This window comes from Priapulus caudatus, unplaced genomic scaffold (genome assembly GCF_000485595.1).
Source record: "Priapulus caudatus unplaced genomic scaffold, Priapulus_caudatus-5.0.1 Scaffold225, whole genome shotgun sequence".
NCBI classification, from domain to species: Eukaryota; Metazoa; Priapulida; class Priapulimorpha; order Priapulimorphida; family Priapulidae; genus Priapulus; species Priapulus caudatus.
This window is the reverse complement of record NW_014577286.1, coordinates 497324-509566: the sequence shown is the minus strand read 5'-3', so window position 1 is coordinate 509566 and position 12243 is coordinate 497324. Positions and strand designations below refer to the sequence as shown.

The 12243-nt window shown below is 50.3% G+C and overlaps 2 protein-coding genes across 2 annotated transcripts in view; both read left to right on the top strand.

The window, feature by feature from the left end:
- The first annotated feature begins 3189 nt into the window (after nucleotides 1-3189).
- The window catches only part of LOC106807605, a 16783-nt gene continuing 7729 nt past the window's right edge, over nucleotides 3190-12243 (top strand). The window contains exons 1-2 of the mRNA XM_014809999.1: nucleotides 3190-3465; nucleotides 10641-10824. The gene's annotated coding sequence lies outside the window, so the exon portion shown is untranslated. The remainder of the gene's footprint in view (nucleotides 3466-10640; nucleotides 10825-12243) is intronic.
- Nucleotides 4510-11547, top strand: LOC106807606. Its single transcript, XM_014810000.1, has 4 exons — nucleotides 4510-5206; nucleotides 6109-6136; nucleotides 10641-10824; nucleotides 11534-11547. The coding sequence occupies exons 1-4, from the start codon at nucleotides 4854-4856 to the stop codon at nucleotides 11545-11547; spliced, it is 579 nt and encodes a 192-aa protein (XP_014665486.1). The 5' UTR covers nucleotides 4510-4853.

Here is a 12243-nt window from a genome sequence, read left to right as displayed (position 1 = left end):
GAGAGAGAGAGAGAGAGGAAGAGAGAGAGATTAGAGGAGAGAGAGGAGAGAGAGAGAGAGAGAGAGAGGAGAGGAGAGAGAGAAGGAGGAGAGAGAGAGAGGAGAGAGAGAAGAGAGAGAAGAGAGGAGGGAGAGAGAGAGATGAGGAGATGAGAGAGAGGGGAGAGCGAGAGGAGAGAGAGAGAGAGAGCACGAGAGAGAGAAGAGAGGAGAGAGAGAGAGAGAGAGAGCAGAGGAGAGAGAGAGAGAGAGACGAGAAGAGAGAATAGAGAGAGGATGAGAGAGAGAGAGAGAGAGAGAAGAGAGAGAGAGAAGAGAGGAGAGAGAGAGCGAGGAGGATGAAGAGAGAGAGAGAGAGAGAGACACACATACCAGAGAATATATATAGCCATATATATATATTATATATATAATATATATTATATATAATATATATTGTAATATATTTATAGGTACATTGCGCAAGCTATAAACTGTCTATCGCGTCTATTTCTTTCCTAAACATTTCGCCACTCTCCACTTCCTCACGTCTCTTTATGCTTCATCTCTCTCTCTCTCTCTCTCGTATATAAAATCCTTGGCAATAGACACATACGCACACAACCTTATACACACGCACGCACGCACGCACAGCGCCACACACGCGACACACACACACACACACACGCACACACACACACACCCACACACACACCACGCACCGCAACGCCACACACCACACACACACCAACAACCACACACGCGGCGCTCGCCGCGCACACACACACACACACACACACACACACACACACACTCACGCACGCACGCACGCCACGTACGCACGCCGCACCGCCACATACAACCAAGCATTGTTTACTCGTGAGCGGAAAACAGTGAGCGCGCTGGGCGCGCGCGACAAGGCATGGCCAACATTGTGATGGAGCATGCTACCGCCGTTGCTAACGGTCGCCGTCGCCTACCTCCGTGTGCGATTCATTGCCAGTGCAAACGTCAGTGTCGTGTGTAGTTACGCGCGCATTTATACTCGCAGCAAGTGCTAACCCTAACCTAACGACTAGACGCTTGGTGACGCTGCCTCTCGCTCTCGCTGAAAGAATGGAAAGAGCTCACGATTCATCTATCGATTAGGTCACCGCAATCTGCGGGTGTGCAGCATGGTGGGGTGAGAGACGAGAGTGCGATTAGCGAGAGCGAGGGATGAGAGAGCAGAGACTAGAGAGAGGCAGAGAGAGAGAGAGAGAGAGAGAATGAGGAGAGAGACAGACAGAGAGACAAGAGAGAGAGGAGGAGGCAGAGGAGCAGGACAGAGAGACAGAGAGAGAGGAGAGAGGGTAGTGTGCTGGTTGGACACTCCCTCACACCGTCTATTGTCGCCTGTTTCATGTAACCGCAGCAGTCGCCACGGCGCTCTCTGTCGTCGTTAGGCGTTGTCACCTACGCGCGGCTGGTATGTCCACGCGACAGACGTGACCGCGCACTCGCGTCGTGTTTCCTGCTTGCCACAAGAGTGCGCTACAGTAGCGAGGAAGCTTACCGCGTGCGTCGCCGAGGTGTGTGTGGGGGTGTGCGGCGGTGACGGTGTTGTTAGTTGACAGCCGATATTTCGCTGTCATGTCGGGGTTCGGTCAGCGACGCGGTGCTGTGGTACAGCAACGTCGCACTGGTCGCGTCTCCCGGACTCGTCGTCATCGTCAGCGTCGTCGTCGGCGTCGTCGTCGGCAGGTGTAAGGTGAACAGCGACTGTCGGTCGGTGCAGAAGTTCGTACTGTCGCTGCTGCCGTCGAGGCGGGGATCGGCGCGTTCCTTCCGGGTCATCTACTCGTTCGTGCAGGTGATGAGGTGGGAGTGGCTGCCGCAGCTATGCGGGGCCTAACCTGAGCTCACGGCCTGTCGTATTCCTACAGGCGGCAACGGCCGCGTCCGCCATCTTGGATCGAATCTACGCCGTCCACTGGGAGTTCAGGTAAGTCATTGCTTAGATCAGTGGTTCCAACCTTTTGGACTCCCCGTGCCCCTAATTTTTTTACGCTATCTCCTGTACCCTTTCGCCCACCATAAGCAAAATGAAGAACGCAACACTGATGTATTGTCATGAATATTTTGACGATCATGTTATGTTTTATTAATGCAGTCGCACGGCGAATTTTTCACCATCCAAGCCGATGTCGATAGAGATGCCTGAATCACCCGCTGATTATTATATTAGCGCACTACATTTTTAATTGTCTAAGAGGCTTCCCAGGTACCCCCTGTGGTGTTCGCGGGTACCCCATGAGGTACTAGTACCCCCGATTGGGAACCAGGGGCTTAGATGAAGTGGGCTGCCGCGCTCGGGTAAAATAACTCGTATAAAGTTATAAGCAACGTGGCTTTTCCTGCAAGGTGATTTTAGGTGATTTTCCTTGATTTAAGGTGATTTAAGGTGATTTTCCTTAATTTAAGGTGATTTTAGGTGATTTTCCTTGATTTAAGGTGATTTAAGGTGATTTTCGTTGATTTAATGTGATTTAAGGTGATTTTCTTTACACTATTTTATTGTTGGGAAGAGGGGAGGGGCTTAAAATCAGCGAGAGCTTGACGATCGATATATGTGCTTGTCGGATATTGTGGCGCGATATAAGTATGTAGGCTATAGGTGAAGGTTGGCTGGATTAAGCACATGCTAGCTGGTCTCCAGTACGTTCAAACAACATCATATACACGTGCTCACACTCAATACGAGCTCATCCTATCATTCTATCACCCCCTCCCGAATCTTCTAGGCTAACGAGCCTGTCTCATAGAGTACTAATGCTCTCTGTGTGATTACCCCCCTCCCCCCTCTCCCTACCCCTAAGCCAGCTCGTCGGCACGACGACTCCACCTCCCGCTGCAGTTTAAACGAGTTCGTCGACGGGGCAGATGACAAACGACGCTAATCGTGGTCGTGCCGCCCGCAGGTACAAGTACTTCGTGAATCAGGCGCAGGTGCGCTATCACATCGGAGCGACGGCCGTCGCCTGCGGCTTCGTCGGCGCCGTGCCGACGTTCCTGCGCGACCGCGGCGACACCGACCACTGCCAGTTCCTCCTCTACGACTTCTCGTTCGGCTACGCCGCCTTCGCCGTCGCCATCTACGCGCTTCTCCTGGTGGCGACTTTCGGCGGCGCTGCGCTGCTCTGCGGGGCAGTGCGCGGGTTGAGGGCGGCCCGCCACAGCGAGGGCGTTGCGCTGCGGGCGGCGGGGTCAAAGTTCGACGGTCGAGGCATCGTCGAACACCGCTCGGCGACGGGTGACGTCACCAGCTCTACCTCAAAACTCACCCTCCGCTTAGAAGAGGGTGTTGATGGAAGCTGGGAGAGACGCAACGGGAGTCACGGACGCGGACCGGAGGCGGACGGAGACCCGATAGCGACGCTTGACCAGTGGGGACTCGTCGTCACACTGGTCGTCGTCGACTACCTGCTCTTCCATGTTCCACTCACGGTAGGTACCCCACGCGCTGCTACATCAGAGAGTAAGCGCCATCTCGCGGCTACATCAGAGGGTAAGCGCCATCTTGCGGCTACATCAGAGGGTAAGCGCCATCTCGCGGCTAGTGCGTACCGACGTTGTGTTGGGAGCGATGTGTCTGTGAGTGATTGAACGCATGCATGCGTGTATGCGGCGTATTCCAGAGGCAGACGTCTTGCTTCCGTGTGAGCGCAAAATTACTACGGCAGTCGAACGAACCTCGCCATGATCGATGATTGTCAACTTGTATTGATTAGTAAGTACTCGGTCCCAGGCCCGTAAGCAAGTCGATCTCTCATTGAGTGAGGAGTCTGACTACTTCCGACTTGAACCGCCGACGAGCGGACAGAGGCAAGACGGGTAAGAGTGGAGGAAGAGTGGGGGATAGAAAGTGAAGATGAGGTAAAGATAGAGACAGAGGGAGAAGAGAGCAAGAGAGAGAGAGAGAGAGAGAGAGAGAGAGGCACACACACACACACACACACACACACACACACACACACACACACACACACACACACACACACACACACACACACGCACGCACGCACGCACACGCACGCACGCACATACAACACAAGCATTGTTTACGTGAGCGGAAACAGTGAGCGCGGGGCGCGCGCGACAAGGCAGCCAACATGTGATGTATCATGCTACCGGTGCTACCGGTCGCCCGTGCGCCTACCTCCGTGTGCGATCATGCAGTGCAAACGTCAGTGTGTGTGTGTACGCGCGCATATACTCGCAGCAGTGCTAACCCTAACCCTAACCGACTAGGACGCTTGTACGCTGCTCTCTCTCTCGTAAAGAATGGAAGAGCTCACGTTCATCTATCGATTGTCACCGCAATCTGCGGGTGTGCAGCAGGTGGGGTGAGAGAGAGAGTGCGATAGCGAGAGCGAGGGAGAGAGAGAGAGACATAGAGAGAGAGAGAGAGAGAGAGAGAGAGACAGAGAGACAGAGAGAGAGAGAGCGAGAGAGAGAGAGAGAGAGAGAGAGAGAGAGAGAGACAGAGAGACAGAGAGAGAGACAGAGAGACAGAGAGAGAGAGAGAGAGAGAGACAGAGAGACAGAGAGAGAGGAGAGCGGGATATGTGCTGGTTGGACACTCCCTCACACCGTCATTGTCGCCTGTTTCGTGTAACCGCAGCAGTCGCCACGGCGCTCTCTGTCGTCGTTAGGCGTGTCACCTACGCGCGGCTGTATGTCACGCGACAGACGTGACCGCGCACTCGCGTCGTGTTTCCTGCTTTGACACAACAGTCGGCTACAGTAGCGAGGCAGCTTACCGCGTGCGTCGCCGTGGTGTGTGTGTGTGCGGCGGTGACGGTGTTGTTAGTTGACAGCCGATATTCGCTGTCATGTCGGGGTTCGGCAGCGACGCGGTGCTGTGGTACAGCAACATCGCACTGGTCGCCGTCTCCGGACTCGTCGTCATCGTCAGCGTCGTCGTCGGCGTCGTCGTCGGCAGGTGTAAGGTGAACAGCGACTGTCGGTCGGTGCAGAAGTTCGTGCTGTCGCTGCTCGTCGAGGCGGGGATCGGCGCGTTCCTTCCCGGGATCATCTACTCATTCGTGCAGGTGATGAAGTGGGAGTGGCTGCCGCAGCTATGCGGGGGCCTAACCTGGAGCTTCACGGCTGTCGTATTCCTACAGGCGGCGACGGCCGCGTCCGCCATCTTGGATCGAATCTACGCCGTCCACTGGGAGTTCAGGTAAGTCATTGCTTAGATCAGTGGTTCCTAACCTTTTGGACTCCCCGTACCCCTAATTTTTTTACGCTATCTCCTGGTACCCCTTCGCCCACCATAAGCAAAATGAAGAACCAACACTGATGTATTGTCATGAATATTTTGACATCATGTTTATGTTTTATTAATGCAGTCGCACGGCGAATTTTTCCAATCAAGCCGATGTCGATAGAGATGCCTGAATCACCCGCTGATTATTATATAGCACTACTTTTTTTAAATTGTCTAAGAGGCTTCCCAGGTACCCCGTGTGGTGTTCGCTGGTACCCCCATGGGGTACTAGTACCCCCGGTTGGGAACCAGGGGCTTAGATGAAAGTGGCTGCCGCGGGTAATAGACTCGTATAAAGTTATAAGCAACGTGGTTTTCCTTGATTTAAGGTGATTTTCCTTGATTTAAGGTGATTTTCGTTGATTTTCTTGAATTTAATGTGTTTATGAGGTGATTTTTCTTTACACGATTTTATTTTGGGAAGAGGGGAAAGGCTTAAAATCAGCGAGAGCTTGATGATCGATATATGTGCTTGTCGGATATTGTGGCGCGATATAAGTATGTAGGCTATAGGTGAAGGTTGGCTGGATTAAGCCACACGCTACCTGATTCTCAGTACGTTTAAACAACATCATACACGTGCTCACACTCATACGAGCTCATCCTATCATTCTATCACCCCCTCCCGAATCTTCTAGGCTAACGAGCCTGTCTCATAGAGTACTAATGCTCTTTGTTGTGATTACCCCCTCCCCCCTCTCCACCCCTAAGCCAGCTCGTCGGCACGACGACTCCACCTCCCGCTTGCCAGTTTAAACGAGTTCTTCGACGGGGCCAGTGACAAACGACGCCTAATCGTGGTCGTGCCGCCCGAGGTACAAGTACTTCGTGAATCAGGCGCAGGTGCGCTATTCACATCGGAGCGACGGCCGTCGCCTGCGGCTTCGTCGGCGCCGTGCCGACGTTCCTGCGCGACCGCGGCGACACCGACCACTGCCAGTTCCTCCTCTACGACTTCTCGTTCGGCTACGCCGCCTCCGCCGTCGCCATCTACGCGCTCCTCCTGGTGGCGACTTTCGGCGGCTCGGCGCTGCTCTGCCGGGCAGTGCGCGCGGTTGAGGCGCGCCCGCCACAGCGCAGGGCGTGCGCTGCGGGGCGGCGGGTCAAAGTTCGACGGTCGAGGCATCGTCGAACACCGCTCGCGCGACGGTGACGTCACCAGCTCTACCTCAAAACTCACCCTCCGCCTAGAGGAGGGTGTTGAGGGAAGCTGGGAGAGACGGAACGGGAGTCACGTGACGCGGACCGCGAGGCGGACAGAGCAACCGATAGCGACGCTGACCAGTGGGACTCGTCGTCACACCTGGTCGTCGTCCGACTACCTGCTCTTCCATGTTCACTCACGGTAGGTACCCCATCGCGCTGCTACATCAGAGGGTAAGCGCCATCTCGCGGCTACATCAGAGGGTAAGCGCCATCTCGCGGCTACATCAGAGGGTAAGCGCCATCTCGCGGCTAGTGCGGGACGACGTCGTGTTGGGAGGCGATGTGTCTGTGAGTGATTGAACGCATGCATGCGTGTATGCGGCGTATTCCATAGGTAGACGTCTTGCTTCCGTGTGAGCGCAAAATTACTACGACAGTCGAACGAACCTCGCCATGATCGAATGGATTGTCAACTTGTATTGATTAGTAAGTACTTGTCCCAGGCCCGTAAGCAAGGCGATCTTTACTCATTGAGTGAGGTCTGATACTCCGACTTGAACCGCGACGAGGGACAGAGGCAAGACGGCGTAAGAGTGGGGAACGATGTGGGATAGAAAGTGAAGATGAGGTGAGAGAGCGAGAGAGAGAGAGAGAGAAAAAGACAGAGTCAGACAGACAGACAGAGACACAGACAGACAGAAACACAGACAGAGAGGAAAAGAGGAGAGAGAGAGAGAGAGCGGAGAGAGAGAGAGAGAGAGAAGAGAGAGAGCAGAGAGAGAGAGACAGGGAGAGGGAGAGGAATGACAAGAGAGAGAGATAGCATAGTAGTAAAGCAGCAGGAGGGAGCGCAGAGCGTTTTCAACTATTTGTACCCGAAGGTTGTTAGCGTGCGAGAAATCCTTTTTAGTTCTTTGCGCTTACTTAGCTGCTTGTGCGTGCGACAAAATATGTCTTGATGATTGTTACTGTTTTGTTCTTTTTTTCGCATGCGCTCGTCTATTAATAACATCAGAAAGACCCCCTTTAAAAGGGCCAAATCTTCTTTTTTTTTTGGTGAATTAATTCGCATACAATTACCCTCGCGAATTGTGCGGAACAGATGTTTCTCATGCATAACAATGGCGAAATCGTGGAAAAATGGCGCGAGCATCCGCCCACCATGTGGCCATGGATCGGTGGAGGACTGGTCCGCGACCAGGAAAGCTATAACATGCTATACGCGCCGAGTAGTCACGTACCTCGTGAGAGGTGGTGGGGGATGGAGAGACAAACGGAAGACAAAATGTCAAAAGAGTAGAGTAGACTCACATAGATGGGATGGATGGATGGATGGATGGATGAGATATGAATGGTATGGATTGGATGGATGGATGGATGGTATGGAGGTATGGCTGATGGATGGAGGGATGGATGGATGGCATGGAGGATGGATGGATGGAGTGGATGGATGGGATGGTGGATGGAATGGGATGGATGATGGATGGATGATAGGGATGGATGGATGGATGGATGGATGAGATGGATGGATGGATGGTATGGATGGAGCGGCGTAGCGGAGAACGCCGAACGGATGGTTACAATAGAAGAGAGAGAGAGGAGACAGGAGTCAGACACGACAGGACAGGACAGACAGACGGAGAGAGACGAGAGAGAGAGGAGAGATGAGAGAAAGAGAGAGAGACGAGAGAGAGAGAAAGAGAGAGCAGAGAGAGAGAGAGAGAAGAGAGAGAGAGCGAGAGAGACGAGAGAGGCGGGTGAAGGTCGGCCGGTAAGAGTGGGGTATAGGACTGTGACGATCGCTCGTCGAAGATAGAGAGAGGGGGAACCGAGCAAGCAGAGACAGAGTCAGGACAGACAGACAGAGCACACAGACAGCCAGGACGCGAGAGAGAAGAGAGAGACGAGAAGAGAGAGAGTGACGAGAGAGAGAGAGAGAGAGAGAGAGAGAGAGAGGGAGAGGAATGAGAGAAGACGAATGAGAAGCAGAGAGAGAGAAGAGAGAGAGAGAGGAAAGAGAAGAGAGAGAAGAGCAGAGAGATCGGATGAGAAGGAGAGAGAGAGAGAGAGAGAATGATAGTAGTACGCTAAGACTAGCAGATGCTGCAAGAGGGAGCGAGAGCCGTTTTCAAACAGTACCCGAAGGATTAGCGTGCGAGAATTAATTTTCTAGTTCTTTTCGCCTACTTAGGCACCGCAATTGAAGTTTAACCAAGTGATATAACGCAGTGAATTGTGGTAGGTTTAATCCGTCCTCGGCCAGTGGCCTTCAAGATTAGTCTCACAAGCTGCGAATTTACTGCCAAATCCCAAGCGCTGTATTAACTGCGGTAATCGTGGAACGAATCCAGAAAGAGAACTCTAGCCATACAGCGAAGAGGAAAGGTCGCTTTCGGCCTTATACGCTTGGAACATACGTACTCAAATGCTTGTAGAAAAACGTCTTTCTTCTCAGTCTTTCTCCCACGCGTTTAGGTGCGTCGATTATCAGTTATGGGTCGTGTTACTTGGGGTGAGATGGATTTAGTGAGCAACATCAAATGTCATCTTGCAACATCACTGCATAGAGGGGGTTCTGTTTGCGGTCTACAAAATTACTCACGCAGTTTTACTTCCTGGTGAAATATTTGTGCGGATACATCGATTAGGCATCGGCCTCAATTTGGGGTTTATATATTTGTTTACATAAATACAGAGTTTGTAAACACAACGCGGTGTATGTGCAATAAATATGTATTTACAAATAAAAACAGTGCAATTCTGTCACCGGACTACTTTTAGCTCCAATGCTGTAACGATTAACTGTGTCTCGAAGTATTTCAACAGCAATATTTGCAATCTTTAGAAACAAGTAAGTTTAGAAAACGCCCGCAGCGTTCGCATGAGAAAAGACCGCTTCTAAAGGCGTGTAAAGAGATTCTTGACAATACAAATGTGACTAAAAGCCTAGAGAAGAGAAGGCATGCATCCAGTTTTAGAGGTTTGTGTCCCGAGATCGTCTGTTGCTGCGCTGTTACCATGGTGAACTCGCCTGACCCACAGGCGACGCAGACTCTAAACAACAGGCGGCTTTCAGGTGATTTATTTCGGCGCACAGTAAATGCACAAATAATCACCGCCGGGTAAAACTCCCAACAGTAGAAATTGTTCTAGATGGCATATGATGGACGTTGCCCTCTCGTTCGATGTATCTTTCTTTGCTCTTTCTTCTCTCTATCCCGCCCTCGCGTCGCTCCTCTCTCTCTCCCTCTCTATCTCTCTCTGTCTCTCTCTCTCTCTCTTTCTCTCTCTCTCTCTCTCTCTCTCTCTCTCTCTCTCTCGCTCGCGGCCTCTCCGCGTTCTCTCTCTCCCTTCCTCCCGTCACCTTTATCTATCTCCGCATGTCAGACTGCCTCAACAAATCATACGGATCTGTTTTACGACATATCTCTATCGTCGCGTACGCTATTGTAATCTGCACTACAAACAAATAGACATGTCAGAGACACGACGAATGATGGCAGCAGATTGGTAGCAATACCAGATAGAAACCCATTACTACGATTACGTTAATTTGGGATTTGATTGAAATATGTCACTAATTGTGGGACTCATCGGCGTTTGTGTTTTTGGGTATTTACTCATACAGGTATTATCTGCTACTATGGCATGTAGGCTGACATATCGCGCAAAGGGCAGGTGGTACAACCTCCCGGCTGCCTACTAGTGCCAGTACCAGCACCTAATTATTCATACAACCGCCCACTGTTGGTCATATCATTACCTCCTTCCTCTCCATTGTTAATGCTATGCTACTGTTCTTGCTACCGTTAACTAAATGTCGAACACTGATGTGTATGTCTGTGAATATCAACGAGCTGTACAACTCTATAGTGGCTGTACAACAGTAGAGGACGTCCATAGGCAGCAGGCCTGAATGAGTATCAAACAGAAATGAATTAAAAATACTCAGAGAGTTTCGTCGCGTACACAACATAGACTTTATTCATGTTAAATAACCACAGATTCAAGGTCTAAACTCCGCTCGAAACTTTTGGCAGCTAAATGATGCGCATTTCTACAATGTAGTCTGATCCCGTTTCAAAAGAGGCATTTTCCAGGCACGAAATATTGCAACATTGGTGAGAAATTTTGAGCAGACTACTGTTGTAAGTCAGCTATATGTATTACATTACTAACGCGTGTTGTGCGTTCATTGCAGGCAGTGAGCATCCTAGGCGCCGTGTCGCTGCCCACTATCGCCCCCTACCGGACACTAGTGGAACATGTCGCCATCTGGGTACTGACGGCCAAGGGACTGCTGTTGGCGATGATTGTGATTCTTGGCGATTCTCGCTACAGGAGATTTGCGTGTAGCTGTAAACGCAGGACCGCCAGCAGCCCAGGTACGTCTGTTGTTGTTGTTGTTGTTGTTGTTGTTGTTGTTGTTGTTGTTGTTGTTGTTGTCGTCGTCGTAATTGTTTTTGTTGTTCTTATTGTTGGTAACTTGCTGATGATAATGATGATGATGCTAATTATAATAATAATTATTATTATGATGCTGATGCTGATGCGGATGATGATGCTGATGCGGATGATGATGCTGATGCTGATGACGACGACGATGATGATTATGATGATGATGATGATGATGATGATGATGATGATGGTGGTAGCGATGATTTCTTTTAGGGCGTTACCTGTTATTGTAGCAATTTTACCAGGTTTAGCAACACGCCGTAGAAGCAACAGATAGTATAGTTTACACGTTGTTTTTAGCATCAGTCATGCATTTAGCAGGCAACTGTTTGAAACTCAGGTTCAGTGTACCCATAGTCAATCTCTGTCCCCTGTAGTTATTCTACGGGGCCTCAACGTTATATGCGCGTCTGTTTACTGCAACCGGCGGCAACTGTACATAGATTGTTATCCGTCGTCACTTTCTATCTGCGCAGGTATACCTGTCGGAAAGATTATTCTCACAAGCGCTTTATATCAGAAAATCTTCAGAACCTCAAGTAGCTAGGTCTAGTACGCGTGTGCGAGGTTTCACAATTCTAACCAAAAGTGCACAGTGTGACCATTTTTATGTGCTTATCCGCTGCACTCGTACAGGACGACGAAACTGAGAACCGTACAGCAACTTTTCCTTTAAGCATATCAAAATTGATACGGTGGGCAAGAGTTGAGGGTAGAATGGAATGCTTTCCAACGCCCAGTAAGAATTGCTGGCCCTGCAACAGTAATAATTTTTTCATAGTCTCACAGCCTCGGGCTCATGCCTGGAAAGCGGGCTAAAATTCGCGCTAATTTATTTCAAAATCTAAATACTAGAGGAGAAAACTATAATGTTGAAGGTTATCACATCAAATCTCACATGCACATGTGAATTTGAATGCGGACACTTGCGTTACAGTTATAATGTAAGGTGAACACGTTCTAATATGAACTACATTCACGATTATAACGATAATAAAATGAAAAGCCGCTTCATCTTGACAGGTGCTAATATTTGTGTTCAGACCCTCTAAAACTATGTATCAAAACGAAATATCCGGTCTTTACTGAAAGCAAACAATGTTTCATATCTAGTTTTCCGTGGAGCAGGCAGCGAGAACAGGTTTTATTGGCCGCCAATTAGCAAACGAGTCCACTCGGCAGTATCATTATAGGCGGCTCAAATATCTGGCTAGGTGTTAGAATCCGGCGTGTGATACACACTAATAGCGAAAGCATCACATCTGACCGGCATTTTTCATTTATGCCGGTGTTCCGATTTCGTTTTCGTGCACGTACATACATACAAGAGCATATTATTACGAAGC